The sequence below is a fragment of the Amblyomma mixtum genome, chromosome 4 (genome assembly GCF_055824585.1).
Source record: "Amblyomma mixtum isolate Tamu chromosome 4, ASM5582458v1, whole genome shotgun sequence".
Lineage (NCBI taxonomy): Eukaryota > Metazoa > Arthropoda > Arachnida > Ixodida > Ixodidae > Amblyomma > Amblyomma mixtum.
The window spans coordinates 90,518,766-90,539,394 of record NC_143015.1 but is presented as its reverse complement, the minus strand read 5'-3'; the positions used below and the strand labels follow the sequence as shown (position 1 = coordinate 90,539,394).

Here is a 20,629-nt window from a genome sequence, read left to right as displayed (position 1 = left end):
TCTGAAACTGCTTTCCGGGCGATCATCGGGAAACATCGACAGTGGGCGACGGTGGTGTCGGGTCAGCAACCGTAATACACTAACACTCGTAGTGGTTCAGGTGATAAATAAGCCGATAGCGGGCAGACGCGAGCTTCCTCAGCTGTACCGAAGATCTCGGCCACTCGCCCAGAGCCCCAGTTTTCATCAACGAGCATTTATGCCACGTAGATAATCAGTCAGTTGGGATGGACATATGAAGAAAAGAAGGAAGACAACTGGAGCTTCGTTAAGATCAAAACCGGAAAGGTATTTGCAAGGAAAGCACCGAAATTCCCGCGCGCGTCGGCATTGTGGCCGGTGAAGCAGCGCTGACATTCGAGCATGCAAAAAGTGACGAGAGAAGAGGGGAAGGGTCGAAGGCGTTGAAATTCAAATTTTGACTAGACAACTGATCTTCTACAAACCGCATTAAAAGAAAAATTCCTCGAAGATATTCCTGACACGACGTCCTTTAACATCGCAGGCGTACCGCACCGTTATTGAGAACTCCTTTCGGAGTCCCTTTAATTTAACTGCGACCTGCAAAGGTAGACCGGTTACACGCAATCCGGTGAGGAGGTTGCCACCTGCCACGATGAGCAGGTTGTGATGACGTAATGACCTTGGCGCGGCAGCATGCGCGGGCAGGAGGTTCGAGCTGGAAGGCCTGGGGAGAGGCCTAAATTAGCTCTGGCTGTGGCTCCTACTGCCTCCCTCAGCAGCATCTGCCTCACATATTTCGATGGACACCTGAACCGCACCGTAAGGGAAGGCAGGAAGGTAGGAGTGAAAGAAGAAAGAGAGAGAGAGGTGCCGTAGTGGAGGTCTCCGGAATAATTTCGACCACCTGGTGGTGGTGGTGGTGAAAAGCAATTATTCTCTCTCTCTCTCTCTCTCTCTCTCTATATATATATATATATACACACACACACACACACACACACACACACACACACACACAGAGGTGTTCGGGGCCTTCCCCTAGTGGGAAGCCTCCTTACATACTAGGTGGAGTCCCCGAAGCCGCTTAGGAGTCTCTAGTCCGAGACCTCATTGGTAGAAGCCGCCGTCCGGGCCCATTGGATCAAGGGCCACTGGACCTGGAGGTTCAAGCAGCCGAGCCGGGCCGCCTATCTCGGCATATGTGAGGGGGGTCTACTGCCTCCTGGAGCTGTAGGCTTTATAGGCCCTGAAATTGCTGAAACTTGCCCGGCACGGGACGTTTTCGGGCAAATGTTCAGTAATTATTAATACCGATTTTCAGGAAGTCGCAACGCACGGCCTGAGCACTAGAGAGTCGCACAAGGTACGACATTATTAAGAAATATCAGTGCACGCGGAAGACCCTCAGGTGGTCCAAAATTGAAATTATTCCGGAGCCGCCCTGTACGTGCCCTCTTTCTCTCTTTCTTTCTTTCTTTCTTTCTTTCTTACTTTCTTTCTTTCCTTCTTTCTTTCTTTCTTTCTTTCTTCCTTCCTTCCTTTCTTTCTCTCATTCCCACCTTCCTTCCTTCCCTTACTGTGTTGTTCAGGTGCCCGCCGATAAGCCAGGCAGTTATCGCGCCACTTCCTTTCCTCAAAAAACCGCCATTTATTATTTTTTTTTTTACTATAAAACGCGGGTTGGTCGAGAAGTGGCCAGACTGTGCAGACTCGAGCGATGCCAACGACGAAGTAGGCTAATCCTCGAGCACAGCTGTTCGCACGCGCCACCAAGCAAAGAAGAACCTTGTACCTCCGCCGGTCGCTAAACGCCCGTGATGTACTACGTCAAGATGTTCACGGACAGCACCGACCGGACCCCAAGCAGCGACGCCACGTCCACGCCGCCGCCATCTTCCCTGTCACCGACATCCCTGTCGCAGAACACCGAGCAGATACTGTCCTCCTGGCACCGCTTCAAGCGACGCCGCGACCTGCTCGAACGCCGACCCACCGTCCGGGGAAGCAGGCACCCGGCCTACGGAGCCACTCCGCTCGCCGCCTCCCGCAGGTACACGCCTGAGCAGTCTTAACACTTGCTAAGAAAAACTTGGTGAATGTTCCTGACGTTTAGTACCTGCTGGTGAATGTCAACCTTTGGCATGGCCGAAAAAAATGCACCACTTGTTACAGAGCGGTAACAAAGGTGGCGCCACATGTCGATTATATCTTCATCGTCATAGCTACGCCGTTGGCTACATTAGGTATGTTGGTAGAAAAACTTAGCGAATGTTTCTTACATGCAGTGGCTGCTAGCACATGTTAGTAGCAGGCATGGCCAAAAAGTACACCACTTATCACTTGGCGGCATCACGGGTGGCGACACTTTTTGATTTTATGCTAGTGCTATTACTACGTCACGTATGTTAACACCGTCTCAGTCAGTAACCCGACAATTATTACGCCACAAGGCTGCGACTTCGAATTAATCTAGTTATATGTGTAAATAATGCTGTCTGTTAGCGCTTGTGTCTCGTCCTCCTTCCTTTACTGTGGTGTGCATGGTTTCGCGCTATTTTTCTCTAATTCAAGTAGAAAAACCACACTGGCAGATTATCCGAGGCCATTTCGTGGCCCTGACAGAGCTCAACACGGAAGGAAGGTCGTTTACATACCTGCGCCGATGGCAGGGTAATCCTTGATATTGGATTTTTGGAGCGAAAGCTCTACTCCTTGAGGCGAGCTCCAAGGTCAAATGAGGCGCGCGTTTGACCTTGAGCCGGAGGAGCGGAGGTGTGTCCTGTGACGTCACGGCGCGTGCCCCGCTGCGGTACCACGTGACTAGCGGGGATTAAACAGCTGCTTAGCCGGCGCTGGTCACTCAGTCTCGCCATGGATGAAGCGTGCGCCGGTTCGAGTGCATACTCCGCAGCAGGCTAACCATGCTTAACAGAGCTTTAGCTCGTATAACCAGGTTCAAGCCATGCTTAAACCATCTTAAAGGTGCACTGAAGAGGAATCTGAACTTGTCTTTTTGCCGCGGGAACTCGATCTACACGTTCCGAGCTTTCTTAGAAACTTCGATTTATTGCCCTGTGTGGCCGATATCCCTAATTAAATCGAATTGACGTCCGGCTCCCGCCTTTTTTTTTTTAATTCTCCCTCGTACGGTGGGCGGAGTCGACCAACGTGTGGAGCGCCTTTCACCCAGTCCCGTGGCGACTTGCCGCTCTGCCATCGGCGGAGTAATACGGTCTTTACTCTCCTAAAACATAACCTAAAGCATGCTCCTCCTCACCTCCGTGCTCATGCCTATACCACTCTAATTCGACCTAAAATTGAATATGCCTCGGCTATTTGGGACCCTTACCAATCTTACCTAATAAATAACATTGAATCATTGCAGAACCGCGCCGTTCGTTTTATTTACTCCGATTATTCACGTAACACCAGCGTCACAGCCTTAAAGAAACGCGCAGGTCTCCAGGATTTATGTCTCCGCCGTAAAATTGCACGACTGTCACTTTTTCATAAACTTTATCATCATCCATCACTTCATAACGACTTTTTTTCTTTGCCTACTTCGATTTTTGACCGCCGCGATCATCCCTTTAAAGTTAGACGTTTCACGTGCAGAACATTTATCTATGCGCATTCATTCTTACCACGCACAATATCTGACTGGAACACTCTGCCTTCACATATCGCAACCACCACTGATCCTGATAAATATTTTAAACTTATATCTTCAATAACTACTGCTTAACTCTTCGCATACATTGTTATTTTATTTGTTCATGGCTTCCTTTTTTGCAGGGTTTGTGACTAAAAAGATTCATTGTATTAGTGTTCTGTTTGTATAATTTTAATAATGCAGTAATCTTCGTTCTTTGCCGCGCTGCCATTCTTTTGATTCTTTTGCTTACTTATATGTCATGCAAAGTGTCTTATTTGTGCTTTTGATTGATTCTTTTGCTTACTTATTTCATCCAGTGTGTCTTATTTGTGCTTTTGTTGTTTGTTTTATATTTGTGGTTTTTCTTTTATTCTGTTCAATTGCCTGTGCCCCCCCCCCCCCCTATGTAATACCCTCTCGAGGGCCTTTAGGGGTATTCTGTATAAATAAATAAATAAATAGTAATCCGTAGTAGCAAATAGTCTGCGCGTATTTTTATTTCTTCGGGCTTATTTTGCGGCTATATTATTTGCGAATGAAATTATTTATTCATGGAAACCTAAAAAACAAAATAAAGCGAAAGCAAAGCCTCCACGGGACTGGGTGAAAGGCGCTCCACGCGTTGGTCGACTCCGCCCCACCGTACGAGGGAGAATTAAAAAAAAAAAGGCGGGAGCCGGACGTTAATTCGATTTAATTGGGGAAATCGGCCACACAGGGCAATAAGTCACTGTTTCTAAGAATGCTAGGAACGTTTAGATCGAGTTCCCGCGGCAAAAAGACAAGTTCAGAATCCTCTTCAGTGCACCTTTAATATTTTTCGATGTCTGCCTACATAACGTTTTCTGTCTGATCCATATTTTTTGCGCCAACCTGAAGTTCACAGTGCCTTGTATTTCAGGCAATAAAAAAAGCGACAGATTAGCATGCGTACTATAAATCCACAGCAACATGAATGTTAAGCGAGATAGGGTATAAATTAGGCATACAAGACTTTCTGAACTTAGATAATCGTGCGGACAGCCTTACGCAACACCCAAGAAGCGACAAAAAGCATGAAGACCCCCAAAGCAGAAGGGTTCACGCAACCGAAACATGCGGAGTATGCATCAGCGAGGCCCAAATTTCATTTTTGCGCATATCTTGTATTTCCTCTCACACTTTTAAAATGACTTCCGGAGACCTATAATTAAACATTTGCATATTTTGGTAGCTTTTGCTATATGGTGCCAAGACCAGGTCAGTGTTGGCGGTTTTGCAGGCAATTTTTTATTTTAAATCAACATGAAGGCGAGGCCACACCCGACGATGGCGACATGCTATTTCGCCATCACGTCACCCCATCAGGTTTGCCGTCATTGATGTATTCTGATGCATTACAGCTCTGACAATTCTATGTCGAAAAAAACGCTCTTCGAACTCAACGAGCCTATGTTTAAAAACTTGCCGACAATCATAGCTGAAACACCCTGTATGTAACCACCAGCTTGATTGACTAGGTTACGGGCAAGCGCTGCGAGCTGTAGCAGCTAATGTTTTACCTCACAGTAATCCAACGCCGACTACAGCCCACAGAGCATGATGTTAGCCTCCTAATATAAGCGCAGGTGCTGAGTTAGTGTTCGCTGTGTCCACAAGCATTACTGCTAACTGGTCGAGGGCTCTAGATGTTGCCTATCGGATAAAAGCAACAGTGCCATGTCCAGAAATTAGGCTTTAGATGTCTATGTCGACACATCCAATCGGCGAACTTTATGACCGATGGCGCGTTTTGGCTCCACGGTGCTTTTTAATGAAAGTATGATCGAGGCTGTCCCTCGGAAGAAATAAACGAGCCTACACCAATGTACTTTCCTAATGATGAACATGGGACGATTACAACTCAATACGGCATTCTCCAACCATGCAGCATACTTCATTCTCTTTAATTTTTCAGAATTCAGCCAGCGTCCTAGCTGCAGTCTTAGAAAGTTCACTTTAGCAGTATTCCTTTAAATATTTAAGTAAGTGCTACTTTAAATAAAAATAACTTCTGCCAATTATTTCTTACGTAGCAAGCAGTAATACGGCTGTCGGATAAGCTGCCCGTATAAATCAATAGCTATAATTGCAAATGTTTACACGGTTTAAAACCGAAAACAAATTGGAATTGGGGCCGAAATGCTGGGGCTGTTGGATACAGGATGTCATCTATTTTTATTTTTGCATTTATTTTTATTCCTCCTAGCCCCATACACACAAGGCGGAATGGTTCGGAAAATGGGTCTTTGGCCCCACTTCGAAAACGCGTCAGGCCGCGGCGTCCGCCATTAAAATGAATGAAGGAATGAGCTATTTATTTAGAAAGGGAGGCTCAAGTCTATTTGTTGGGGAATTTGGTTGTTAAGGAAGGGAAAAGTAGGGGTCTAATGATACATAAAGGGACGGCATAACTCTTTACACTGCTTTGTAGAGGCCACTTATGCCATTAAAATGAAATCCTCAGCTGTGTTCTGACGGCTGCGCCTCCCTCAATCCGCAGAGATGCCGCGCTGCGGTACCTGTCGGCGTTCCCGTACCCAGCAGAGCGGCCACCCCAGGAACAGACGTTGTCTTCGTCTTGCGACTGCGGCCGAGACGAGGGCGACACCCGCGACGCGTCCGCCGTGTCGTTGGGATGGAGCCTGTGCAACGCGCTGCTCGTCCTCCTCACGGCCGTGTTCGCGCTCTCCACGGGAGTGGTCCTGGTGCGGCTCATCCCCGACGCCGCCATAGCGCCACCCAATGGCGTGGGCCGCAGAGCCGCGCTACACGATGGTGAGGCACTCTTCGAGAGCCACGCCTCACTGTCACTTTTCATTGACACCTTTAGCATACCGTGTATACAGTCTTGCCGTTGCCGTTACTGGAGTACCGGGACCCACGCGCCGTTCCGTCAGTGCTCATGAGCACATCGCCCTGACGGCGCCAGGTACCCGGCAGCTGCGCTCGCGCCTGCAGCATCAGGACCAATCAGCGCGTGCGCACTGGCGGTGGACAGCCTCCCGGTGAACCGGTAACGGTAACACTGTAGACGGTATGGTAAAGGTGTCTGTTTTAAGGCGAAAGCCTTTAATGGCTCATTCTCCCGTACGTCCGTCAGACGTTACATCCAGCGCCTGGAGTGACTCATCGACGAGCGCAGCTGCGAAAAGGTGACGTCATCTTCGTCAACAGGCGGAGCTGTCGGCGCGGCGGCGTCGAGCGCTGCTCCGTCGTCAGTCGGTTTGCGGCAGCTAGTGGAGGAGGATGGCTCCCAAGCGGTGCAGCCGTAACAAACAGACAGTCATTGACAGTCGAAGTAGCGCGACAAAGGCTTTCGTGTAACGCACTTTAGGCTGCTAAAGTGCCCCCATAGTTTTTCTCTTAAGGGCATTGCTGTCCTTCATCCTTCAGCTACATTTATTGCATCTAATACAAATGTTCCCAGTTTAGCTAATGTGTGTTTTAGGCCTTAATGTTAATAACCATTACTAACCTGTATCAACTTATGGCTCGAGCTGCCGCTGCACCAATACCCCCCTGTCCGCGAATGATGCAGATTAAGTACAGTCATGCTGAGTGTGAGTTGCAACAACGAGATGTGTTGTTCCTTTAAGAAGCGAACCCTGCTAGCGTGACAATACTGAAAGTGGCAAATGAAAGGGGATAGGGATGTGGTCCTCTCCCTCCATGGTCAGGGATAGTCCTCCCGCTGCACTGTAGCGCTGCACCTTGCACTGCGAGAAAATACGAGACGCTGATTTTTCGTGTACAGTTTCGTACAACATGCAAATAAGTTCTGCAAGAGATGCACATACATGGTACTTACTGAGAATGTACACTCACAAAGAACTCGCACACAGACTCAATTCGCTTTCAGATTTTTAATTTACGGGATCTGTTTGCGAGCCTAGAGGCTAATCAAGAAAAATTCGCGCAGATGTCCCGCGCCTCTCCACGGTGCCACCGCCAAGGCCCAAGGCACCAAACCGTGAGACAGCCCACCCACAACAGGCCGGTTTGAAGCCCAGTGCGCCTTCTGCGGCCGACGATGAGTTGCCGACCAGCAGTGCGAACTCTATGGTCGACGACAGCCTACAGAGAGTTAACAGAAAGGTTTTCAAGGATGCCCTGACGCCAAGCATCCTGGTGGGAACCCCAACAGGTGGTGAAGACTTAGAGGAGGTGAGCAGATCGTGACAACTCCTCTGCATTGTTTTTTAGTGCGAAAACTACTCCAGACGTACCAACCTCGAGCAAGAATCTTGTCATCTTGTCTTGTGCCGCGAACTAGCCACCCAATGGGCACTGAATCTCCCCTGAACGTCCCGATGACGTCCTGAATGTCCGCAAGACGTTCACTGCAGCTGCAACGCCCATTGGGCAGAGCTTAACCGAGATTGGTCGCGAGAGCTTTCTCGGGAAGAGCAACATGGGTCGCACTATCCCTACCTGTGGCTGTGATAGAAACTAGGCACCTGTCAGTGCAGTAATGGATCGCTTAACCGATGCACCACTTCGCCAGGAGTGGTATGAGGACTCGCAGCGATCTATGAATGTTAAGTAGAGACTGACCAATTCTACCTATATGGATATTAGCCCATTAAAGCTACCACTTCATACCTTTAAGGCGTAGCTTAAGTGTACCCTTCATTCGCAGAATGAACACTTGCTTTCCCACGTCTATTAGGTTTAACTACGTGAAACCCCATGCCACATTTTCCTCTCCGTACAGCTGTAACTAAACGTACTGTGTGGCAGTGCTTGCTGGTAGGAGAATAAGCCTTACTGACAGCTATGAGAATGAGGATAGAGTGAGGTGCGTTTTGAAGGTACCTTCATATCATGAATACACTTCAGCAGTATTTCTCAACGGGAAAGTGCAGTGCAGTTGTATCTTACCAGTACTCAGCTATGGGGTAGAAGCTTGGAGTCAAACGAAACTTTTGAAATCATGTTAAGGTCAGATCAGCCTGCTGTACGGAAAAGTAGTTGTAACGTTGCAAGAGGAGAAGAGAGCAAAGTGGGTAGGGGACAAATGCGAGTAAATGATAACCTAGCTGAGATCAATAAAATGCGCGTGGCATGTAATGCGAAGGGGAAGATAGCAGATGCTCTCTAATACCCACCAGTTCTGGGCAGAAGCTTTTTTTCACGGCAAATAGTTTATAAATGCAGTTTTATCATATAATGATCAGTCTATCGGCAGATATGTCATCGGCAGGCTTGCATTTTTTTGCTATTAACGTTTTTTCTATCTCCATAAACGTTCACCATTGGTTTTCTATGCGGTCTTCACTACTCGATGCGAGCGATGGAAAAACTTTTGCTACGCAGCAGAACGGACGATTACCTTTAATATTTCCACAAGAGTACCTTACAATATTTTTGTATTCAAATTTTCTGTACAAGAAAGCTGGACTGGTAGGAGCAACGGTGTAGATTCCAAGAGATGGCAAACGTAGCCGAGAGACGACAGAATGTAAGGTGGGCAGGTGGGATTGGAAACGTTGAGAGGACAGGGTACCCTCTGCTGGCGCAGGACAAGGTCAATTGGAGGTCAGTGGGGCAGGGCTCTTTCCTGCAGTGGACGTAGTTTGTCTTGCTGATGTTGAAACTACGGGATTTCCTGACCATACTAGTAAGCCATTACGAAATAAATGCGGGATTTCAGGCCAACGCAGTACTGACAAGACGCAGGTCTGTAGTGCTTCTCCTCCGCAGTCTTGATCGAGTGCTTGAGCCTTCCAGCCCTTTTCGTAGACATCAAAGACACAGCAAGTTTTCAGGTGTTGAAACCTGAGAGAGAACACTTTGTCACCAGCAATCATACACTGTTGTCCGCTACTTGTCGAGGGTCTCACTCATGCCAGCATAGGCAGGTCTGGCGAGGGGGTACCACTTCAGCAGGAGATACCGGTAGTTTTTTTTTTGTTTTTTTTTTGTTTTTGTTTGTTTGTTTGTTTAGTGGGCGCTGAATGGCAACAACACACGAAAGAGGAGGTTCTGGTTATGTGGACGTGAAAGAAATGAAAATCCAGTCTCTCCACAACGCCGTTTTTCATAGCCCATGTGCAGCTCCACTTCGCCTACCCTTCGGCGGAAACCTTTGAACTCGCCTGCCTACCTAATGTATGCGAATATATATATAACGAGGAGATGGTTCTGCTGTCATCATTATCACCAGCACCTCTGTTTGCCCCAGGACGTCCAATCATTCCGGTCCTCCATCAGCTCTGGCCACCCTAGCTCGCAGATTTCATCTCATCTGTTCACCTGACTCTGCCACGCCTGCTGCGCTTCCCTTCTCTTTAAATTATCTCCATTATCCTAACTGACCCGCCGACGCACTGTGCTCCCATCCCGTCTTTTAGCGTTGCCCCTGTAATCAGCTCGTTGAGTACCAATTCTCAGCCTTTTTTCGTTAGCCTCCATTTTCTACCCCATAGGCCATAGGTAAGCATTGGCTTGATACAATTACATATTTTCCTGTAGAGGGACATTGCTAAGCTGCTCTTCATGATCCGATAAGTTAGCCCTTGCCAAGAGTAGCCAGGCTGCAGTGACAGCGAGAAGAGCGATCTGACGGCGAAGCGACGTTGGCATGCTGGTGAGACACCCTGCGTGACGTAAACCTCCCGAATCTCTATCATCATCTGAGTAGCAATAAGTCTCCTGAAGGCATGAGAAGTGAAATACACTCCACTGCATCCCCCCTTTTTTGCATCCTCCTCCTCCACTCTCAATCGTAGTTTGAAAAAAATACAGGGGGCACATTGGCTCTAAAGTGCTGCAAGGCGAAAGCCTTTCCTGGAGCACTGTTTGGCATTGACTGCGAGACTGTCTGTGCTGTTCTAGGGCTTTATTTGACTGCACATTACCACTACACACTTTGACTACTTGTTTAGCACGACTCTCTCTCTCTGCTTCGATGAGTTCGGTTGTATCCATGGTTCTGTTCGCAGTAATGAGGTATGTAATGTGGTCACCCACGGACGCCTTTCGTCCCCTGTCGGAGCGGACGACAACTGTTTTTTATTAGTTGTCGTCTGCTCCAAAAGGGGGCGCCAGGCATCCGTGGGTGACATCATTACTTCGAATCCGCGCACTCTGACGTCATAACCATTTCGACCAACCGAAAAGCATGACACCTGCTGACAACCTTCTGTCGACAACGATGAGGCATTAAAGGCTTTCGCCTTAAAAGAAACTAACTGTTGTGTTATGCCGCGCTTCCGCTCGCTCCTTCTGCCTCCCTCAGAAGCGCCACCTATGCGGCCGAGTGTTCTACACGTACTGCCGGAGGCCGCATCTTGAGTTCTACTTCAACCGGGCGGCCAATTCTTGCGCAAGGGTGACCACCGTGTACGGGGTGGAGGTGTGCAACCGCAGCCCAAACCGGTTCGCCTCCAGGGCCATCTGCATGAGGACGTGCGTGGACGTCGGGCGGCCGTCTGGGAGGTGCCTGGACAGGCCGGTCTTCTCACAGTGCGGGAGGTACGGCAATGTGCAGCGGCATAGCCAGCGCATTACCAGGGATTCGGGACAAACGCTTCTATAGTTCCCTTGGCTTCCACCATGTGGCGCATATGGCTTTGAAGACGCAAAATCGCGCAAAATGCGACTTCGATCCACTTCATTCTGCGCTTTGTTGTGTCCCTGCGTGTTCCTTTCTTCCATGCCCCGTTCGTCGCGCTGTAGTCATGGAATTCAATAAATTCTATAAGTTATAAATCGGGAATGTTCCGATTTCAAACTGACCTGACCTCATCTTCTATTTTCTCCTCTAGATTCGAAGGCCTTGGACAAAACCCTCCTCACGAAGGAAAGCGATGAAAGCGCTCCTGAGGTTCTTAAAGGACTCGAGCTTGTGTTATCATCTATAAACTTTAAGCTTTAAGTGTGCGTGCTCTGTCCCATTGCCATGGTGGTCGATGGACACTTTAAATTCAAAGCTAACTTCATTTCATTTATTTCATCCTTAAAGGCCCGAGGGCATTACATAAGGAGGGGCTACAGTTGGGGTAAATACAAGCATGATGAAGGCAGGCATAATTAACACAAACACTACAAATTATAAAAGACAAGAAAAATAAATAAATGAAGAGCATCAAGGTATTCGTGGGATGATGCGGAAAAAGCAAGAAACGCACGTGCGGCGGCAAGCAAAGTTGAAAGTCAAAGAATGGTTTATGATGACAGAGATGAAATGCTTGCACATCGTGGAAATGACTGGCGAGTTTTGTGCGAAATGATTTGCGATCGTCGCATAAAACTGTCATTAGGTAGAGCATTACAGAGCCGCTCCTTTTACTCCCCCCCCCCCCCCCTTTGTTCCCCTCGCCATGTGTACAGGGTAGCCTGTTGGGCATTGCCTGGTTAACCTCCCCGCCTTTCCGTCCTTCTGTTTCTCCCTCTCCTCACAGCGCTGACCTGAAGACGCGCCTTTGGTTCTTCGAGGGCGAGACTTGCAGACTCTGGGACTTTCCTTCGGGCCGGTGCCCCATGGACGACGGCGACCTCTTCGTTAGTCGCGATGCATGCGCCCGCAAGTGCTCCACCAACGACAAGTTCGTGCCCCTGTGCCGGACTCCCCCGTCGAATGTCTGCACAGCCCGGCAGCTGAGATTTCCCTTCTTCGCCGCCAAGCTGCCCGGGGAGAAGAAAATGCGGTGTCTCAGCACCTCAGCCCTAAGCCTTCACAAGCACCTCTGCCTCACAGGGACCAACCGGTTTCCGACGTCGGCGTCATGCAAGCGAGCCTGCGGAATAGAGAACAGGCCGAGATATCGGGGATGACCGCGGTCTGCATAAAGCTCTGTTGCGATAGTGTGCTGCTGTAGCATGCTGCTTACCTTTTATGAGTGACTGCGCGCTTAATAGACTTTAAATGCAGGACCAAGGCTTTTCAGTGTTTTCTGCATCAACAGTAAAATGAGGAAAATGGAAGGAGCCGACCCTCGGATTATACGGATATTTAAGTCACTTAAGAGTGGGATGTGATAGCATTACATTTCACATTTCTCGCAGCGTCTGTTGTAAATCCTTGCGTGTCTACATCAGTTTCTTCGCAACTGCCGCTCTATTAACCGCCATGTTTGGACTGCCAGCTGCAGTAGCAGGTTGTCATGACGTCACGAGGTCACTTGACACCTCTCGACCAATGATAAACTTCTTGCAGATTACAATCCAGTGAGCAGGTTGCCACCTGCCATGGTGGGCAAGTTGTGAGGACGTCACAAGGTCATGTGACACCTCTCCACCGATAAGGGTGGCCCATCAGGGCAGGTTCTGATGGAGTCACAGGGTCGCGTGACCTCTGAACCAATCAGCGAACCTCGTTACACAGAACTTCGGCAGGGTCTTGGTGTGACAACTAATTCTATTGCACTAAAACACGAAACGTAGTTGCAGCCATTCGACAAATCTTGCTTGGCTCAGATCTCAAGCACCGTGGTCTAGCTTGATAACCTGCCGTTTCAAGCTTGGCGCCATATACCACGGTGTAACAGAAGAGGGTGAGCAAGTACACAGAGCTGAAGCATTAATTTGGATTTTTTTGTGGACGAACGATGACCTCACAATTTATCTATGGAGTGCGCAATAGAAATAGTGTAGCGTAGCTAGGCAGGATACCGGTGTGTTCTTTCAGGAGAAAGATCTGATTAAGAAACTGCAAAGCATGAAAGCCCCCTATCCATTCGACACAACTGTCAGAGTATAAGGTACACGACATAAGGAAGTAGCTTACAGTGAGGATTTAGCATACTGTAAGAAGAGGTAGCCTAAAAGCAATGAAAAAAAGTGCATGGGCAGAAATAAAAACATACAAGAGCTACAACGCACCAGGTGTGGCAGCAGCGCTGTTCTCGAAGCACTGAGAGCGTAGTGATGCTTTCGTGTGTAGGTGCAGTGAACAACGCATACTGAAAGTGTACTATAAAGCGGAAGCACCAGTTATGAGTAAGCGTTGAAAGTTATATTAAGCGCGGCGGTACACACTAAGAATCAAGGTCAGCAGTGGTCTTACAAATGCAAGTAAGAGAGTTACTACTATGGAGTCAACTGTTTCGGAAAAGTGCTTATCACGCTGCCTAGCAACGTAAAGGTGACAACTAGCAGGCTGAGATTTAAAAAACGCAGGACTGTTGAAGGACAGTGAGCACATTGCGCTAGAAAAACTTTCCGCCTTTTATATGCGATGCGTCACGACTCTGAGCGTGCCGGATGCGTGGAAGAACGCTAACAGTATAATACATAAGGATGGGGATGCCAAGAACTTGAAAAATTAGACCCATCAGTCCACGGCTTGCAAAGTGCTTGCCAGGGTGATTGCTAATGTAATTAGAGAAGGGTCATCCAAAGGAACAGGCTCGCTTTCGGAAACTGTGTGTACACTTTACTGCGTTCACGTCATCAATCTGGTGATGCAGTAATTCGCGGTGTGTACCGAGTGTTTCAAAAATAGGATTTCTGAGGTACAAATATGGCTTTTGCGACAAGGTATTGCCAGGGTTCGCACACACCAGAAAGCCGATGGATTAACTAGTAAGCTCTATCAGGGTAGCGTAGTGAAGGGCTCCGGAAATTTTGACCACCTGGGATTCTTTCACGTGCGCTAACATCGCACAGTACACAGGCCTCTAGAATTTCGCCTCCATCGATATTCGACCCCCGCGGCCGGGATCGAACCCACGTCTTTCGGGTCAGCAGCCGGGCGCCATAACCACTGAACCACCGCGGCGGCTTACTTTCAGACTACCTCCGTTCATTAAGTAGAGCATGCTGTATTATCTCCGTTCCTTAAATAGAGCATGCTCGATTCTCTCCGTACTATTGTTATTTACGATGGATACTTTGTGCTTATTAATTAGCTTTGATAGAAAGTAATGTTCAACAGTCTTGGAAGAGAAACAATTTACGATAGGCAGCAAAGCATGAGAAGTGGTTAGGAAAGAATCTACTTAAGGCAGGTAGTGACCACAGGCCTGGACCACGAGAGAGAGATAGCTAGGAGAATAAGAATGTGTTGGAGGACATTTGGCAGGTACAGAGGGCAAAACGCATGTCTAGAACACGCTCTGAGCGTGTTTCAGGCGTAACACGCGATAACTAGCGATAAGATTTGGTTAAAAATGGTCTGGATGTAAACATGTGCAGTAAAACTCATACAATTTCATCGTCATTTTTTGCCTTGGTCGCAGCGGCTTTGGGAGCTCCGGAACACACAGTTTGGTTGTTCTAGACATGTGTTTTGCCCTCTGTACTTTCAGGTCATGAATAGCAGCTTACCAGTGACTCTTGCAAGGAAAGTATATAATACAGTTGAGCCTCGTAATAACGAAGTTGAAGGAGCCCAGCGATTACTTCCTTATAGCTATAGCTTCATTATAGCCCGTACCAACCGAGGAATGACGCGGGGTATCCTCATTCCTTCGTTATGTCCATTATTTCGTTACAAAGACGTTCTTCTGTAGTTGTACTCAGTGCTCACCTATGGGCACCGTGTAAGAATATATTTAGGTGCTGACACTGCGCCCGGCGGCGCCACCAGATCGTGTTGGATTGGATTGGAGAAACTTTATTGATCTAAAATATCGTGTGCACTCTTTCCTTGAGCTTCTCTCGAATGCGGACAGATGGCGCCAGGGATTGGTGTCGTTGCGTCGTCTGGTCGCCGAGTTGCGCTGGCCGTAATGCAGGTGTTGCGCGATCGTTCGGTGCCGCGACGTGTATGTGCGCTTTGTTAAGTTCGGCAAGGCGCAGGAGGATTGAAACTGCTGTCTACACTCAATAATTTTAGGCTACTTCATGTTTTACTTGATGGGACTGCATGAATAGGTGTAACAGCAGTGAGGACGCGGCCCTTCGATCCTTCCAAGCTCGTTATCGAAATGCGTTCATCGTAAAGTTTTTTCATTCATCCGCAGGAATGCTGAGAGCGTAGTTAACTATACTGACTCTTAAATATAAACGGTCGGCCGCAACCCGCACGCTCCCACATTTGGGCCGAAGAACCTGCGCGTATGCTCAGACATTGCTTGAGCAGTGCAATTTTTGTGAATGGGCAAAGAAAGAGAAAAAAAAACAGTGCGTACCGCTATATCATGAAAATACAGTCATTGCCAAAAACCGGGAAAAAACTGCAAGCGAAATTATAGAGGCCTACAACATGTTGAACCAGTGAAATGCATGTATCAGCACTCCTTCAATAACACTACTGCAAAAAGAGCTGTCACTCCTGGGGGCTGATAATCTCTGCTGATTTCTAGCGTGCTTCTGTTGCTGTTGTCACATTTATGTTTTTTTTTACACCTCGTATATCTTTCCACACTGCCGACATCTAAGTATTTATACTTGTATGATCAGCAACAAACCTTCAGTTGCTGGTCAGCGCTGTGTCGTCCGTTTCCTTGTCTCCCAGCCAACCAAGTAATGTTCAGGGGATATCCATATAATATAATTTATAAAATATCAGATGTCCATATAATATTCTCACAAGTTCATATTATGTCCACAGAATATCCATATGAGCTTCATTTTGATAACAGTGGATGTTTATATAATGTCCATATTTTGGCCACATATGGTCACTCTGAGATATTTAAAGGACGCTGAATAGATATTCATCCAATATTTTTGTGGGTTGTGGAGGGAGGTGCCGGGTGTTCTACGCTGAGTGTAATGATGCTGTGTCAATATAACAAAGCACTGGGCAAGACCACCATTATTCTTATGTATCTTTATTACCCAGTCAGGTACCCCACCACTGTGACAAAGCCAAGGTGCAGGCACAATCCAAGCAAAATGAGGAATGGCGGACGACTACTCTGGAGAGGTCCCCACTTGATTTCGAGTGGCCTGTGAATATAATGGAGCACAATACATAGTATTAAATAGTAGTCAAGTAACTAAAAAATGCACTTTGTGGAGAAAAACGTGCATGCTAAAGCAGTTTCTGCTTGTAAAAAATTAGCTCCAGAATGACACTACAGGCGGATACAAATGCAACTAGGAATCAAAACCTTCAATGACGTGCTATTTGTACTAAATCAGAGAACTTTTCAGAAAGTGACTGCATTTAGGTGCCATTTATTGTATGCTGTGCGATGTCAGTGCATGTTAAAGAACCCCAGGTGGTCGAAATTTCCAGAGCCCTTCGCTACGGCATCCCACATAGCCCGAGTGGCTTTGGGACATTAAACCACATAAAACAAACTCCGATTCAAAACAGTCCTTATCATTCCAGCGGAGAGAAGACACAAATGGCGAACGTTTTCTAGGTATCGAAACTGCTAAAAAATTGGAAACAAAGTTTTTTAAATCCAGATCTATGAAATTGTCACCCTAGGCATCTTCAAATCATTTTGAAGACAGATGTGATGTAAGGGCGCATGGGCTCTAACCAGTCAGTGGTTAGGGCACTCGACTACTGAGCCAGGCAACCCAAGGTTTGATCTCGGCTGTGGAGGCTGTGCCTGTGTGCATGCAAGGTGCCTGTGTAGCCTCCTTGCGTGCTGCACAGGCACGCAAGATGCCTGAGTAGCAATGCAGTGCATGGTAAAAAGAACCCTGAGTGGTCGAAATTATCCACAGCCCTCCACACAGCGTCCCTCATAGCCAGTCGCTTTTTGACGTTAAATCCCATGAACCAAATCAAACCGAATTCTGAGAAAAACAAATGGCATCAGTTATAGGGCCAAAATCTATCACCAAAACATTGGAGGTCACAGTGCCAAGCTTACGATTTTGTGAAATATATTTGCTCTTTCAGTTGTATACAAAGCGTTCTATCTGCTCAATTAATTAGCCTTAAATGAAACAATTTAAGCTACGCAGACTACGCTCCAAGCTTTGTGAATTTGCAGTGCACCTAATTGTGTACCAGGGGACTAAAAATGTTAGGCTACATGAGGCAGCAAACCAAAAAACTAATAGTGTGCACACAAATGCTCACAAAAATCAAAAGTATCTTTCTCCATAAAAGTGGATAACACGAGGTGTGGAATGTAACCTTTGGGTATACCAGGTCTATGCAGACAAGCGCACTTTTGGTCATCACTGTACACACAAAAACAGTCTCAAGCTCAGAAAAGGTATAAGGGAATCAACTTGCCTCAGCTTTCTTTGCGTGCCTTTCCTGCAGCTGCTTCTGCCTGCAGGACACATGCTGCAGCCATTTTTTTACCACTCCTTCTATCTCGGCCAGTGTTGTTGAGAACATCTTGTTCGATCAAACAGCATCTATGCAGAACGATAGGACACATTCAGTATGAAAGCACACATGGAAAAAAGAGCCATGAATGGTCGATATTGTAATAAGTCTGGTTGGTAGATCATAAACGGGGAATGCAGCATGAGGAAACACAGATGGGAACAAAATTGGAATGGGCTGGCACGTACTTTTTCATTGCCATTGTGAAAATTGTTTTCTAAATGCATCAGCATGCAATTAGATTTTGATATTACTTAAGCAATACTAGTTGGACTTCCAAAAATTTTTGCTAAAAGTTGTATAATGCATGCTAAAGTACTTATATGCAGAAAGTCAAGGAAACTATTTTTAAAAATAACAAGAACAGGGTACCTGGTTATGAGAAATGCTCATAAATTTGTAACAAAAAGTAAAGCTCCACATTCTAGAGAAAGCGTTACACAGCGTTACTGAATTCAGTCTGAAGTGATGCAGTGTCGGAACCATCAGTTATTAAGCAGTAGATGACACAATCAGCAGCAAAAAACAAGCAGAAACAACACTAAATGAACTGCTAATACAGGTCAGAAAGAGTTAACATTCTAAAGTACATCCTTGAGGCATGCCTGAAAGGATTGGAACACCATAAGAGTTGGTTGCATTAACAGTCAAATGATGTGCAGTTAGAAAGAAAGTCGGCGACCCTGTAGAAAACCAAATAGTCATTGTTGAGGTGCCTTAGTCTTATTGTAGAAACCTGGAGTTTAAAACAGAAACATGCCTTGGAGACGTCTAAAATCAAAGCTCTTTCCAGACCCAGAAGCTATAAATGTATGTTAATCACTACCGAACATTATAAATTGTGCTTCATGAAAGCATTTGTGGACATAAGTTGGGACGTGTGAGAAAACAGGTTTAACTCAAGGGAGTTAATTAGGCAAGTGAAACGTGATTGCTTGAATTTTTATGTGTTATGTTAAGATGAAAGATGTGGCAGTAGTTGGCAATTAGCCTGTCTTTAATGAAGAACTAGAATATATTTGGTGAAAGTTATTTGCTTTCCATAGGTCATGACTAATGACCTAAGAATGAAGCATGAAAAACAGTTGCATACCAGCTCTTTGTCTTGATGGATCAAATGCAGCTAGTGAGTGACAACATACAGACAGCCTCTTTTCTGAACATGCTCTCCAAAATACCTGAAAATGAAGAGGAGAGAAGAATGGTCACACCCAGTTGCATTAAAGGTTTACAATTTGCAACTCTCATTTTATATAATGTAACCCTGTACTGGGGCACACGAACAGTAGCAAGAATTTTCACAGCACTACTTGCATTGACACACTGCAATAAAAAGAAATTTTCAGCAAAAGTTATAGAAACCACAAGCTGAAAGACAAAAATAGTCAAGAACCAAATATCATGAAGTGAGCAACAACTGAAATAGGAGAAAATTACAAGTAAGAAAGAACCCACAAAGGTTTTTTAAAAGCACAAAGATGAAAAAGCAATGTCAGACCGCAAAAGGCAAATTTAAACAGAAGAGCTTGACTAAAAACAAAGCCCAGTTAGTTTTGAAGAGAAGAGCAGCAACGAAAGGGGACCTGTTAGCAAATTTTACACCAACAGAAGATCTACCAAAACTGTCTTCTTGAGCCGCCGGAGACTGGAAACTGTCTACCTTTGTAGTGAGGGTCATAGCATGCCAGGCGGCCGCCACAGGCATTCCCGCGCCACTACTGTACCATGTCTCCGCTTCGGGGACAAATCCAGTTAACTAAACGCCACGCATTTTTAAGATATCTATGCCCTCCACGAACTGATAAACCTGCTGGTGAAATCGCCAGCACGAAAACTGCACAGTGGCACAAACGAACACTAACACTTGTTTGAAAGAAAAGTGTGCAAAAACTCACCATTATTGCCGTCCTTCACGTAGTCCCCCAGTACACTGCACAATGCTGGCACAGGACGGTATACGACGCGCACAAGCTTGCCGCCACAACGAAGAAAATGTGAATACGCGAAAAAATAAAATGTGCAAAGTAACGCTGAAAGGAACCAAGCAAACATCGCTTCGCGGCCGCCGCGGCTAATGATGATGCCCATGCCCGTTGGGCTGCCTAATTTCAAGTTCTAGTTATGGTTCTGGTTTGAAATTCGCGGCGTTTGTGGCTTTCAGTCTAATTTGAGAAGTTTCTTCAAATAATCGTACTGCACATGCATTTGCTTGCATAAAATAAAATCAAAGCATGAAATTGCTGACTGCTTAAATAATTCATTCCTGAAAACTTCAGATTGCGAAAGCAAGAAAAATTAAAATCTAAAGGCAACATAATTTTAATGTGTTTCCTGGTAAGCTGTTTGCACATTTCCAAATCTTCCACTGTGCTGAAAGAAAAACATGTATGAATGTCATCTGAATATCCACTAACTGATATCTGAATCCGATAGTCCTCTCAATATGCAGAGGATATCATACATAGACATTGGACGTTAGGACCATTAGTGGACATCCTCTGCATATTCATGGTTTGCTGGTCTTCGTTTCGCTCTGTTTATTCAAGATTCGAGACAGTGTAAAGCGCCCACGCTGTCACATGATGCCCGCCGTGTAGAGTGCATGCTTAACTTCGTCCAACTGGGTTTTTTTAATGTACAGAGAAACCTCAAGGGCGTTTCCTCATTCCGCCCGCTAGATTGCCGCCGCAGCCAGGAATAGAACCCACGCTCTTGTGGTGCGTTGCGGCACGCCTCCAGCGGGACCGAAAGGAAACCAAGTGTGCATTTACGACGTTTTAATGGCTAGTGCAGTG

The 20,629-nt window shown here is 46.5% G+C and overlaps 1 protein-coding gene and 1 long non-coding RNA gene across 2 annotated transcripts; one reads left to right on the top strand and one right to left on the bottom strand.

The window, feature by feature from the left end:
- The first annotated feature begins 1,781 nt into the window (after positions 1–1,781).
- Positions 1,782–12,418, top strand: LOC149347400 (uncharacterized). The gene is made up of 5 exons (XM_089541574.1): positions 1,782–2,014; positions 6,141–6,415; positions 7,560–7,804; positions 10,881–11,116; positions 12,046–12,418. Exons 1-5 carry the CDS (start codon positions 1,782–1,784, stop codon positions 12,416–12,418), a joined length of 1,362 nt encoding a protein of 453 aa, XP_089397700.1.
- A 3,632-nt stretch (positions 12,419–16,050) lies between these two features.
- LOC149347399 (uncharacterized) lies at positions 16,051–20,554 on the bottom strand. The gene is made up of 3 exons (XR_016292133.1): positions 19,730–20,554; positions 18,928–19,012; positions 16,051–16,480 (listed from the first exon to the last, which is right to left on the bottom strand). It is a non-coding gene; the product is annotated as an uncharacterized LOC149347399 (long non-coding RNA).
- Positions 20,555–20,629: the final 75 nt, after the last annotated feature.

Bases quoted from the DNA above. Each gene is read 5' to 3' on its own strand.
- LOC149347400 (XM_089541574.1), top strand. From the start codon at position 1,782: ATGTACTACGTCAAGATGTTCACGGACAGCACCGACCGGACCCCAAGC. The intron at 2,015-6,140 runs GTACACGCCTGA...CTCAATCCGCAG, and splicing joins CCGCTCGCCGCCTCCCGCAG to AGATGCCGCGCTGCGGTACC. The intron at 7,805-10,880 runs GTGAGCAGATCG...TGCCTCCCTCAG, and splicing joins GTGGTGAAGACTTAGAGGAG to AAGCGCCACCTATGCGGCCG.